Raw genomic sequence first — 13,492 nt, forward strand, 5'->3', positions numbered from 1 at the left:
CGTGTGTTTGCACTTTAATTTCTACTTCTCTGAGTATTTGCACCTGAGAGACTCTCCCCAATCTGAAATTCTATTTTCTGCCGTTTCATAGAAGGTTTAATTGTCCAGGGTTATATTAGGACTGAAGGATCCATATCACGATATCAATGTGGATCGGCTCAAAGAAATCACAGAGTTAATGTTCCAAATATATGCGCGGTGAAGATGGAAAACACAAGAAATCGAGAGTTACTTCTCTCCGTTGAGGATAAGATCTCCGTTTTTTTATGGCATTTGTTGGTCTCTGATCGGCAAAGGGAAACGTGTTTGGGGCTACTCCGTATTCTGGATGATGCATATGCATGCAAGCAAAAATTGATGGAGCAAATCATGAGGAAGATCATCTTATCCACGCTGGGAATTCGAAAAGACTGCGGCGTGTGGTTCACGGGGGACAGGGTACTGGACAGAGGAACAGGCGATTCGATCGATTGAGCTTCTTCTCTCGTTCGTGGGCTGCTAGGAACTGCCGTATTGGGCCCAAATATTTTTTTTCTTCTAGAATATATATTGGGCCCAAATCTGACAGAACTCGACCTAGGACTGGGGGCACAGCCCCGTGGGCTAGAAAAACGGAGAGGTACAAGTAAGAGATGGGTCAAGCCTGGGGCAATAGCACCAGTTACCTCAGGATGCCCACAAAAAAAAATAACAGTTACCTCTGGTGTAAATTCGCGCCTGATATTCGTACCATCATCTTCACCGAGGATGGCACATGTGTGATCTCCTCTGCACATAAGTTATGTAGGCATGACAATACAAATATGTTATGTACGGTGTGTACCGGTAAGAGCTTTCCGCCAGGGATATCATATTTTTCAAATTCAAAAATAAATTATTGGTGTTAAATAAAATTCTCGCACATACATGCTTACTACATCCCTGTAGAACATCCGTGAAGAAATACTTTTATGTGTTGGACTACACAAGAGAAACATAAATATATAGTTTCACAAATTTTTTTCATAAAAACACATCTTTCGTAACATATGAAATTTGGAGTTGGTGGTCGTCCATTCACTCTAATATGTCTCTTCTCACCCAGATATAACAAGTTGAACCATGAAAACGCGTGAGTTAGAGAAGCAAAAACATAACACTCCCTCACTAAATCTCTTTCATGTTGCCTTTCAATCTCCAAGAGGTTGGGTTCATAATCCAAATCCAGCAAAGCCACTCGTCAGGCTTTAATTGCATTGGTCCGTAGTCTAAATATTAGCAGCAAAGGACGTCCACTATGCTATAGTTTATTAGCAGCATTTCGAGGTATGCAAAGAAATAAGAGCATTTCCAGGAGTAGAATTGTTTAAACAAAATTGATGCTACGAAATATGACTTGTATTTTCGAGTAGCTAACGATGGTACTTATAGCTGAATCAGTAGGTCACATACTCACATATTGTTTTTTCATTAAAAAATGATGAACAACCTTTAGTAATTTTCCGGCCCAAATTAGAAATGTCTGTACGCTACTTTTTCAGTTCTATGCAAGCACCCTAGTCCCTCAAGATAAATTTTGGTACCCACCCAAAATGACTGAAATTTGAGGAATTTCAATTTTTGTTGTTTAAAATTTCACCAAAATTTATCGAAATTGTAGTAGAACATAAATCTCTGCCGTGCAAATTACTCAAGTTAATAAGTACTTGGATCTTACCGAAAAAAGAAAAATGGCATTCTTTTTTTTTTTTTGAGGGAAAGACAGTAGATCAATTGATCTACTGTAAATTTTATTACTAAAATATGCACATCAAAATTTATAAAAAAAGGTCATCTAAAGGATCTAAGCCATTCACCCATACATTCTGGAATCTGGATCTGAGGACAAAGCAAGTTTACATTAGCTATTTTGCGCTAGTCTTAAACTATAGCTAGTCAAACAAAACAAAGTTCACACAAAAGGCTAAAATTTCATGGCCCACCGAAATTTCTTTCAAAATCTAAAAACCTCCAGGAGGGATCTGATTAAATCACATGGTCATAATTCATACAATCCTTTATAAAGTTTTCACTGAACTTTTTATTAGTTTTCTGTGTATATGTTGGGGTGCACAACTGCAACTCCCCAAAACAACAAACCTATGAGAATCAACAAGAATCCTTCTAGTTCTAGCCAGCCAGCTAGCTTAGCCTAGCAGGGCAGCTGCGCCGCAGCGGGATGTCAGCATAAGGACCATCCAGCACCCCTTGGGCGATGACGCTGTAGGCCTTCTCCGTCATGTGCATCCCATCCCAGCTAGCAAAACCAGCAGGGTTCCCCCAAACCTTGGCCGCACTGCCGCACTCCTTCTCTGTATGGTACCTCCCTTCGCCGCCGCAGCACGCCACGAGCGGGTCACCGATGCCGTAGCGCCTCGGGTTCTTGACGAACTCCATGGCGGCGCCGTAGTAGTCGGCGTAGATGAGCCTCGCCCCAGGGTTCTTCCACCGGAGCCGGCTCACTTCCTGCCGCAACGCAGCGTTGTGGCGTTGGGAGAAGTCGTTGTACCATTTGAGGCAGCCGTGCTCGTCGTAGTCGTCGCCCGGGTTGCCGCTCGGCTTCCTGGCCAGGTACGCCGGCACGCAGCCGATGGGGAAGTTGCCGGGCACTAGGATGGTGGTCGCGCCTAGGTTGATCAGTTCCTGGACTGCGGCGCCGATGCGGGCGACAACGTCCGGGAGGTACTTGTATGTGGTTTCACGGGGTTTTTTCCGGTCCCCGAAGAACCAGAAGTTGTAGTCATTGCCGCCAATCTCCCCCATGATCACCAGCGACTCGCTCAGCAGAGCCTTCCTCGCACCTGTGTGTGTACAAAGTACATAACAAACGGATAAGATAAATATCCATGGTGAATTATGTAAAACTTGGATGAAATGTATAGTAAGCGATGTTTTAGTTAGGCACTTACGGTCTCCGGGAGCGATGCGGTTGAGGACCCCCTTGAAGGAGTCGAGCTGGCGGTCGAGAGTGGAAGGCGGGTGCATCCTGAGGTTGTACCTGGGGACGAAGTACTCCGGCGGTAGCGCGGTGGAGCCGAAGACGGCAAAGTTGGCTCCGGTGGAGAAGTTCCCCCACCCCTCCTGTGGCGAGCTCGGCGGCAGCAGCGGCAGCCCCAACGCTTGCGCTGAACTCACACATACACATACATTAACTCATATAAACCCACACGTAGATCACATGTACATGCATTTGAGAAATTAATTGATTGGACGAAGGAGGAATTAATTACTCGTAACTTACCGTAGAAGTCGACGAGGACGCGGCCGTCGGAGATGCGGCCGGTGGCGCGGTGGAAGAAGGTCATGCCGAAGGGGAGCTCCTTGAACCGGGACGGGCCGTTGCCAATGAAGTACGCGAAGTTGCCCGTGTCGATGATGGAGTCGCCGAACGAGAAGATGCGCTTGTAGCAGCCGCCCACCGCCGTGCCGGCATTGAGCAGCAGCGCCACGGAGATCACGACGACGAGGACGGAGGAGACGGAGCACGGCCAGCTGCTGAGACGACCCCCCATCTTGGATCGATTGCCAAGTGCCGATTGCTGCGTACTTCCCTCTGATCGATCTCCATCGACTACACATGCTGCCATTTTATAGAGCTCTATTCTCGGGCATGTATCTATGACTTGGATGCATATCGAGAACGGGACACTTGGTCAACCTAAGTTACACTAAAGTTGCACGGGTTATCTATTGTGAAAAGATGGTAATAATCCACCGGAGATCGATTTACTTCTTTGTATATATACACATGCTACAAGTACATGGAGTGCGTGTTTGTTTGTCACTCGGTTCCTCGGTGAAGTCACCCCGATAACGAAAACGAGGAAGTATCTGAATTCATGCTCGTTATCTTCCCTCCGAGCCTTACATGATCCTTAGCTGTACTCCCTCCGTCCCATATTAAGTGTCTCAAATTTGTCCGAATATGAATGTATCTATGACTAGAAAACGATTAGATACATGTAATATTTCGACACTTAATATGGGACGGAGGGAGTATATTAATACTTGCATGCCTTCAGAATATATATTTTTCCTTACCCGCAAAAAAAAGATAATATATTTTTCATAAGTTAATTAGAAGCATGACCTCAAAATCTTCTCTTATTATGTCATGAAAATAAGTTTTCAGACAAATCTATTATACGAGTTTTACACATCAAATAAAAATAAAAAGTTTTAAAATTTTGACCAAGGCTTTTTTTTTACACGAGGCCAAGGCTAACCATAAATATCTAACTGTGGTATGTAGGTGCCTGGTGGCACGTGCCGCAGTTAGTATTCACGTGTGGTATCAATGCATGTACGGAATATTCTTCCTCGCGGTGACACTGGCAGCATTAATTGCTATATTTCAAATTTTAAAATAATTTATCTCCTGAACCCGCAACCATGTTAGTTGTGAATGGCTACCACCATAGTAGTGTATCACAATGTTATGCAAGACTAACGGGCAAGTATTGAAGTGTTACAAACGAATAAGAGTTGATATTAGACCACAGAATGACACAAGTATATTTTGGTAACCAAGTGGCTATAACTTTTCTACGAGTTCCGATGTCCCGGTAGATATTGATGAGAAAACATAAGTCAAAACAAATCAACATGGCATCTAGTTCCGAGGATCTCATCATGTCGCACCAGTGGCACCCGGGGTACCACTGTTGCTCAACGCGTGGGTCGTCTCGTTTGCTCCCCGCAAGAACGGCACCCTGGGCAGCACAGTGCGAGCTGCCCGGGAAGCCACCAGCCCGGCAGGAGCCTGGGAAGGGGGTTGCCCTGGAGCAGGACTAGCCGGGCTGTGGGGGTTACCCCGGATGACAGCGTGAAGATCCCCATCAGGACGCCCCCTCGGGAAGCTCACTTGCCGGGGAGGGTGTCTCCTGACGTAGGTACTTACGTCAGGGCCAGTGCCCAGTGCAGGCAGGGTATCGACGCCATGTGGCCACCCGGCAGGCTCCTTTTGTGCAGGGCTGGTCGGAGCTTGAAGTGTGGCACAAGTCGAGCATTAAATGTTTCGACAAGGAAGTGGTTTTCTGTCTAGTCAGCCTACAGTGAGCAGCTCGCAGTGAATCTAGGGCGCGTATCGCCCTAGCTACAGTGCTTTGTACCGTGCATGCATGCCAGCGCAGCAAAGGCAAGCTGCCGAGGGTCTTTGTTCGGCGCGTGTCCAAAAGCGCGTCCCCAGGCAGACCGAGGCACCTGTGGTATCCCCTTGACTATAAAAGAAGAACCGAGGCCACCGGTCAAAGGGGTGGTGGACTCTAGCTAGGTTACTATTCCTAGAGAGTTAGTCCAGAAGTAGTAAGTAGCCATTTAGCAGAAAGGAAGAGAGCGCCCGGAGACTTCCCCAGCAACCTGTAAACATTTTTTCATTGGCTAATACATACTCAGAACCAGGACGTAAGGTTTTACACCTCAGGGTGGCCCGAACCTGGATAAACTTGCTTGTTCATTGCTACGCTCATCATTGGCCTCGCCGGCGATCGCCGGAGCGATCCCCATCGCTCACTGCTGAACCTAAAAGGGGGTGCCTAAGCCCCGGGCTATGACACATCATAAGGAAGCCAACGGTGAAAACAGATCGTCAATATTGTGCAAAATTTTAGAGATAAAATGGTTTTTAATTTTAAAAGTGATCGAATGTTAGTATAGTGTCATGCAAACCTGCAAACATTATGTACCCTAGCACTAGGGGAGCATATGTGCCGCATGATAGGATAATGTTGGGCACAAACGCTACAGTCATTTTTTTTGCGAGGAAAAAGGATATCGTTGCAAACTTAAATGTGCTTACAATCGCTGGTCACCACAGCTTGAATGCCATCAGGCACACTTCTAAGCCAGCACGACGTGCGGCGTTCTAAGCGGCCTAAAGAAGCTAAGCTATGGCTAGCGCCATTCTGAGTACCCGAAGCTTTCAGAACTGTGATATCCCTAATTCCATTCAACGATCTTCTAATTTCCAACACCCTATGGGCATAGCGCGACCTGTTCTCCCCTGGACTTTTCATGAGGGCGATCGCCTCGGAGCAGTCAGATTCCAAAGTGATGGGAAGGTCGGACCACTCCTAGGCAAGTAGCAGGCCTTCCTCACAAGCCGCAAGTTCAGCGTCCAACGGGTCATGGCAGCAGGATAGAAAGCGACAAGCCGCAAAGATAACTTGGCCCCGATGATCTCGCAGAATCATACCTGCTCTAGCAGTACCATCCTCGTGCATGAATGAACCATCAACATTTAACTTCACTCTGCCAGGGTCAGGTAGGCGCCAAGGCTCAGGCACAACATTATGGCCACAAGTCTCTTTCTGTTTCCTCCATCTTCCACTCATATCAACCACTTGCTTGCCCTTGATCATTGCTTCAGTCGAAGATCTTTGTATGGCAGCAAGAGACTCAACGTAGCTAGATAGGAAACGACAGGAGACCTCAGTAGATGATGGTGGCTTATCATGTGTGAATTCATTATGTACGTGCCAATTCCTCCACATGAGCATCAACGTCTGCATTCTCTGCGTGTCATTTGGGTCACATAGCAACTGTAGGATCCACTCATGCCCCATGTTTCTTATCTCACTTTCTTCAGGAAGCTTCCACATCTCACGCATAGCTTGCCATAGGCGCCTTGCATGGGGGCACCGAACCAGTGCATGAAAGGAGTCCTCATCCTCCAGACCACAGATCGGGCACCTAGCCAGAACATCCATGCATCTCTTCTTCAGATTCAACTGAGTCGCCAGGCTGTTAGAGGCCACATTCCAAGCAAAAATTCAGACTTTCGGAGGAACATTGCACTGCCACAACACCTTCCACTCTGGCCTCTCTCCATTAGGGCGAGCGCTGGTAGCGCCAACACCCTGATCATCCATCGCAAGGTTGAGGGCCAGCTGATAAGCGCTCTTCACGGAGAAGTTTCCTCGATTATCCGGGTGCCAAGCAATAAAGTCCTCTTCCATTCTTCTCGACGGCATAATTTTCCGGATATCAGCGATGTCCTCTTGGCAGAATATGTCCTCGAGGGCCTGCAGATTCCAGTCCACATCCGGAGTTAGAGGCTCTGAAACCCATTTGTGGCGACTTCGCCCATGTGGTGTCAGTGGCCGAAGCATATTGTGCCGTGGATCCAAGGATCACGCCAAATCCTCACACTAGTACCATTGCCAATTCGCCAAATAACTCCTTTCTTCAGCAGCTCATGGCCGTACTCTATAGCTTGCCAAGTAGAGGATGCGTTCTCTGGAAACACGGTGTCAGTTAAAACACCATTAGGATAATACTTGGCACGAAGGACACGAGCACAAAGAATGTGAGGGAATTGTATGAGTCACCATGCTTGTCGCGCAAGCAGCGCCTGGTTATATAGTCTCATATCCCGAAATCCGATTCCTCCTCTCAGCTTTGGTCTAGTTAGTCTCTCCCACGAGGCCCAGTGGATCTTCCTCTTCCCACGAGCTGCACCCCACCAAAAGTTCCTGGTAAGACTCGTTAGTTCGTCGCAGACGCTAAAGGGAAGCTTAAAGATCCCCATGACATAGGTTGGGAGAGCTTGAGCAACCGCTTTGATCATGACTTCTTTACCACCTCTCGACAAGTGATTATCACCCCACTGTAAAAGTCTCTTCGCAAGCTTTTCCTAAAGTGACTGGAATTTTCCTTTATTCATTCGACCTTCTGGGGTAGGGGGGCCAAGGTACTTTGAATCAAAGGTGACTTGTGACACATGCAACATATCCTTGATCTCATCTTGGACATCCTGTGTGCAGGACTCCCCAAACATGATGCTACATTTTTCAGGATTTATAAGCTGCCCGGTTCCTTTAGCATATGTGTCCAGAACCAGCCGGATCCTCTCCGCTTTAAAAAATAGCAATGTGTCATCAGCAAAGAGCATATGAGACACTCCAGGGGCACGTCGACTCACATGGAGAGCTTCAATATGATGTTCCTGTACCTCCTTGTGAAGCAACGCGGATAATCCATCAGCCACAAAGAGAAATAAGAACGGAGAGAGCGGATCACCTTGTTTGAGACCATGACTTGGAGTAAACGATGTCAGCAGGGTTCCATTGAATTTCACAGAATAACTCACCGAGGTCACACACGCCATAATCCACTTGACCCATCGATGAGAGAAACCCAACCGTAACATTGCTTGCTCCAAGAAGATCCAATCGGCTCTATCATAGGCTTTAGAAAGATCCAACTTATATGCACAAAAATTCTTATTCAGATTCTTGTTATGATCAATGAAATGAAAGCACTCAAAGGCTACCAAGGCATTATCAGTGATCATGCGGCCCGCGACAAAGGTACTTTGATTTTCTAAAATTATCTCCCCCAAAATCGGCCGTAGGCGATTAACCAAACACTTCGCCACAATTTTGTACAACACTGTGCACAAGCTTATAGGACGAAACTCCTTTAATTCTCCTGGTGTATCCACCTTCGGAATGAGCATGATAGAGGTGTGATTAACATTTGTCGGCATAATTCCAGTGGAGAAGAATTTCTAGACAGGAGCCACGACCTCAATCTTCATAAAAGTTGATGACACATTGCACGAAACTCCCCAGTTCCTCTGATAGAACCTTGCAGGAAACCCATCTGCGCCCGGCGCTTTGAGGGGTCCGATTTGGAACAGAGCATCTGAAATCTCCTCATCGCTGAACTCGCGACACAAGGCTTGATTCATCTCATCTGAGATTCGGTTTCCAAAAAGCTGAATGATGTTCGCTGGGATCAGCGTCTCGTCGCGCGTATACAGGTTTTGGAAAAACTCTATCGCCATCTTATCCATTTCTTCAGAACCGGTGACCCACTCACCTTGGCTATTTTTAAGTTTCTTAATCTTATTCTTCCTCGCCCTCCAGACTGCTTTACTGTGAATTTTTTTCGTATTTCGGTCCCCTTCTTGAAGCCAATTAATCCTTGATCTTTGCATCCATAACATCTCTTCACGGTAAAGTAACTCATTCATATGATCTGTTACTCGTCTAATGTCTCGTTGATCAGCATGTGCAAGTAACAAGGACTGCAGCGCATTTCTGGCTTTCTCTAATTCTTTCAGCACATTTCCGAATTTCTTCTTGCTCCATCCCTGGAGAGAGACCATCATGCAATCGATGCTCTTTCTAATCTCCTCCAAGTCTCCTTTGTTCCCCGATAATTCCCAGGCATTGACGATCACTTCTGGGAGTTCGCTTGCACGTTCCCACAGGATTTCGTACTGATGGTGACCCGGCCGTCGGCTACTTGAAGGTTCCTGCGCAGGAGCAAGCAAAACGGGGCAATGGTCAGAACATGGAGAGACCAAGTGAATTACAGACGCCTCTGAGAACAGGTCGCGCCAGCTCTCATCCGCGACTGCCCTGTCAAGTCGCACCTGCACATTCTGACTACCCCTCCTCTTGTTATCATAAGTAAACGGGGTCCCTGAAAAACCCAAATCTTGCAGCTCACAGATCGACAACACATCTCTAAAAGCCCGCATCTGATTCTCTGAACGAGGTGTCATAGAGAAATGCTCATGTTGCCACATAGCTTCATTGAAATCTCCAAGGATCACCCACGGCAGTTCCGAGGACGTCTTCAATTGCTGCATAGCAGTCCACATATAATGCCGATTCTCCACACGGGGTTCGCCATACACACAAGTCAGTCGCCAAGGAGGATCGGAAGGAGACAACCGGACATACGCATCAATTTATCTTTCATTTAAAACTTGCACATCCACACACACGCTATCACACCAGAATAAGGCTAAACCACCACTTTGATCTTCACTATCAATACCAGCACAACCATTTAAACCTAAACGAAGGCGAAGACGCTTAACTTTCTCTAAACTCTGTCTAGTTTCACATAAAAAGACTAATTTAGAACGATGCAACTGGGAGAGTGACACAAGCTCACGAACTTTCTGGGGGCTCCCTATCCCCCGGCAGTTCCAGCTCAAACAACTCATTGCTCCTGACGGGGCTTGCCGTTTGGCCCCGTCAGTTTACCGACAGCCCCATGGTCGGTTGCTGCCTGTACCACCTCAGGCTCCGCCTTGCTCAACCTCCCCTTCCTCGTGTCTACTCCCTTGTCCATGCCCTCCTTCATTTTTCCCCTCTTCTGATACGGGATAATCGATTGGTTCTGTCCCTTCACGTGCTCCTTGTGATCTTCTTCTGCCGTTGTGCGCTTCCCCAGCAGTGAGTCTGCTGGTGGCATGGGCGTATCAGTTGCTCCTCCATACGAGACCTCCAGTGAACTCAGACCATCAAGCGTCGGCATCAAATCTGACTTGGTCGGCATGTCCTTCCCAATATTAATTGATCCCCCTCTAGTAAGGCATAACATGTCTTTATTCTTTTGCCCCTGCGAGTTCCTCCTTATCACTGGAGTTTTCTTGCTTCTCCTGTAGTTGTTGTTCTCTGGTGTTTCATTGGTAGTCTGTAGCTTCAGGTCATTCACATGATCAGCCAGCTTCTGGTCATCCTACTGTTCTCCTTCCTTCTCTTCGTCTTCAAAGTCGTCCAGGTGATCTACACTCGCGGGAATCTCATTCACTTGAGTCTGCTGTAGCGGCATGCTGTGATTTGCACGACGCGTTGACGATCCGGCACTTCCTAGCGAATTAAAGCTTAGATTGCGCCTTGCCTCTGATTTGGACGGAGCTGCCACATGGCGAGGCCGATGCTCAAATTTCCGGCGTGGCGATATGCGCAACGCCGTACTGTACTCTGATTTGGCCGACCCCTGTATCACCTTCTCGCACTCCCTCCTTCTCATGCCCAATGAAACCACACTTGAAACAAAAATATGGGACCCGTTCATACTTCAGTTCATAGGTCTCCAGATCGTCCTTGCCCTTCACCCGAGTCGTGATCTTCGTTTGGAGTCGCCTATTCAGGGGCAGCTCCACACGGACACGAAGATATTCGTTAAGGCCCTGACGTGCTTCATCAATGTCCACCTCCAGCCCCTTCCCCAGCGTCCCTCCAAGCGCGCGCCCCATCGCCTGAGTTTGCTTGTTCCACTGGACATCATAGATTCTAGTCCAAACGGGAACCGAGTTCAGGATCGTCTCGGATGGGCGTGCAGCTCCGATGAAGGGCGCCACCAGCAGAGGGTAGCCCTTAAAGATCCAGGGACCGCCACGAGACACGAAGTTGAAGTCGCCCTTCGAGTAGAAGGTGATGATGAAGAAGTTGTCCTTGAGTGGCACGTATGTCATGCCAGTGCGGAGTTGCCATACCACGTTCATCCTCTCAAAAAGCTGATCGGCATTAGGGATTCGCTGGGCATAGTAGCGGCCCAGCATCTTCCACTGCGATTCAGCAGCCGGATCTTCCTCCTCTGGTTCAAGCTCGATGAACGCTACATCGTCCATGTCCACCTCACCATCGATCTGGTCTTCAGGACCGCCATACGCTTCCTTCTTCTCCGTCGCTTCCCAATTGCTTGCCCCCTCCGCCATCGCCTGCCGCATTACCAACTGCCCCGCCCCCTGCACAGGCGCAATCGTGCTCTCAGCCTGGGACTTCGGGTGGGTGGAAGCCTCAACGGCGACCCCTTTATCACCCCCATCACCGGTGAGAGCCATCGAGAGTTTCTGCGCAGAGGGGAGCTTAACGATTGGATCTGTTCTGCGCAGGGGCGACCAACGAAGACCTTGTAGATTCGATGATGTGCACCCCACTTCCTTTAATAGAGTTTCCGGAAAAACCCTAGCTAAAGCACCGCCTTGGGAAACCTGTAGATCTCCCAATCGATGAGGACTCCTTGTCAACTTTGACACAGACTCCCGAACAGGAACGATTTCCTTCTGGTGACTCATACTTGTTTGCTTGTTCCACTGGACATCATAGATTCTAGTCCAAACGGGAACCGAGTTCAGGATCGTCTCGGATGGGCGTGCAGCTCCGATGAAGGGCGCCACCAGCAGAGGGTAGCCCTTAAAGATCTAGGGACCGCCACGAGACACGAAGTTGAAGTCGCCCTTCGAGTAGAAGGTGATGATGAAGAAGTTGTCCTTGAGCGGCACGTATGTCACGCCAGTGCGGAGTTGCCATACCACGTTCATCCTCTCAAAAAGCTGATCGGCATTAGGGATTCGCTGGGCCTAGTAGCGGCCCAGCATCTTCCACTGCGATTCAGCAGCCGGATCTTCCTCCTCTGGTTCAAGCTCGACGAACGCTACATCGTCCATGTCCACCTCACCATCGATCTGGTCTTCAGGACCGCCATACGCTTCCTTCTTCTCCGTCGCTTCCCAATTGCTTGCCCCCTCCGCCATCGCCTGCCGCATTACCAACTGCCCCGCCCCCTGCACAGGCGCAACCGTGCTCTCAGCCTGGGACTTCGGGTGGGTGGAAGCCTCAACGGCGACCCCTTTATCACCCCCATCACCGGTGAGAGCCATCGAGAGTTTCTGCGCAGAGGGGAGCTTAACGATTGGATCTGTTCTGCGCAGGGGCGACCAACGAAGACCTTGTAGATTCGATGATGTGCACCCCACTTCCTTTAATAGAGTTTCCGAAAAAACCCTAGCAAAAGCATCGCCTTGGGAAACCTGTAGATCTCCCAATCGATGAGGACTCCTTGTCAACTTTGACACAGACTCCCGAACAGGAACAATTTCCTTCTGGTGACTCATACTTCCTACGCCGGCCGCCCGGCGGCGGCCGCCAATTTCCTCAGAATCGCCAACCCTAGATGGTCTGCAATAGTCAAACGCTACATAGTCGGTCTAGCAGTAGAAGGAAAGTATCATGGATGCATAAAAATGCCATAGTAATTGAAAGAACATCTTAGTCCCTAAGCGGGTTTTGGTGAAGTTGACACTATGATTAGAGGACTAATGCAACCTACAAACTTATAATTAGGTTTTAGTCCCATGAAAGTACAATGGAAAATGGAAGGAAACCCCACAATTCAAAAAGAGAAAAGAAGTAGGCGGGATGAAATTTCATTTATTTTACCTTGGCTTGAGTCATAGATATGCCCACTATTTATTTTTTGGGAAAGGATATGCCCACTATTAAGAGCGAGCAGTCGCGGAGGCCAGGGAGGCAGCAGGGGCCTTGCCCAACATGCAAGCAACTCTTTTAGATCAGCGTTCATGCAGTCCTCTGGCCCTTCCCAAATGCACAGAAAATCGGGATCCAACAAGGAAGTTCTGATTTTTTGCTTCTCTCAAAATAAACCAGCCAGCTGCAGAAATTTCTCTTCGTCACTTCGACTGCGGGTCTGCCCACGGCCGCGCACGGCAACGGCACGCATGCCCGTCTTGTTGCGTTAACTCTCCTCGCCCATGATACTCGAGCCCTCCATGGAGCAAAGCAAAGCAGCAGCCAAGCTCTTGCCCTGTGATATTCTCTTTTCTGCTAATCATGGAACAAGGATACAACAAAACCAAAATCCCATGTTTCTATTCTAATCTGGCATAGATGCATAGTAGCATTTGTTTTGTCGAACAGGATAAAGT

The 13,492-nt window shown here is 48.2% G+C and overlaps 2 protein-coding genes across 2 annotated transcripts; both read right to left on the reverse strand.

Annotated features, from left to right (window-relative positions):
- Window positions 1-2,138: 2,138 nt before the first annotated feature.
- Window positions 2,139-3,554, reverse strand: LOC106865428 (GDSL esterase/lipase At1g28600). The gene is made up of 3 exons (XM_014900417.2): window positions 3,260-3,554; window positions 2,928-3,143; window positions 2,139-2,819 (listed from the first exon to the last, which is right to left on the reverse strand). The coding sequence occupies exons 1-3, from the start codon at window positions 3,528-3,530 to the stop codon at window positions 2,161-2,163; spliced, it is 1,146 nt and encodes a 381-aa protein (XP_014755903.1). The 5' UTR covers window positions 3,531-3,554; the 3' UTR covers window positions 2,139-2,160.
- Window positions 3,555-10,702: 7,148 nt separating this feature from the next.
- On the reverse strand, window positions 10,703-11,608 carry LOC100842450. The gene has a single exon (XM_010237978.1). It carries the CDS (start codon window positions 11,606-11,608, stop codon window positions 10,703-10,705), a length of 906 nt encoding a protein of 301 aa, XP_010236280.1.
- Window positions 11,609-13,492: the final 1,884 nt, after the last annotated feature.

This window comes from Brachypodium distachyon, chromosome 3 (genome assembly GCF_000005505.3).
Source record: "Brachypodium distachyon strain Bd21 chromosome 3, Brachypodium_distachyon_v3.0, whole genome shotgun sequence".
Classification (NCBI taxonomy): Eukaryota; Viridiplantae; Streptophyta; class Magnoliopsida; order Poales; family Poaceae; genus Brachypodium; species Brachypodium distachyon.

Bases quoted from the DNA above. Each gene is read 5' to 3' on its own strand.
- LOC100842450 (XM_010237978.1), bottom strand. From the start codon at position 11,608: ATGGCTCTCACCGGTGATGGGGGTGATAAAGGGGTCGCCGTTGAGGCT.
- LOC106865428 (XM_014900417.2), bottom strand. From the start codon at position 3,530: ATGGGGGGTCGTCTCAGCAGCTGGCCGTGCTCCGTCTCCTCCGTCCTC. The intron at 3,144-3,259 runs GTAAGTTACGAG...GTGTGAGTTCAG, and splicing joins CGTCCTCGTCGACTTCTACG to CGCAAGCGTTGGGGCTGCCG. The intron at 2,820-2,927 runs GTAAGTGCCTAA...GTACACACACAG, and splicing joins CCGCATCGCTCCCGGAGACC to GTGCGAGGAAGGCTCTGCTG.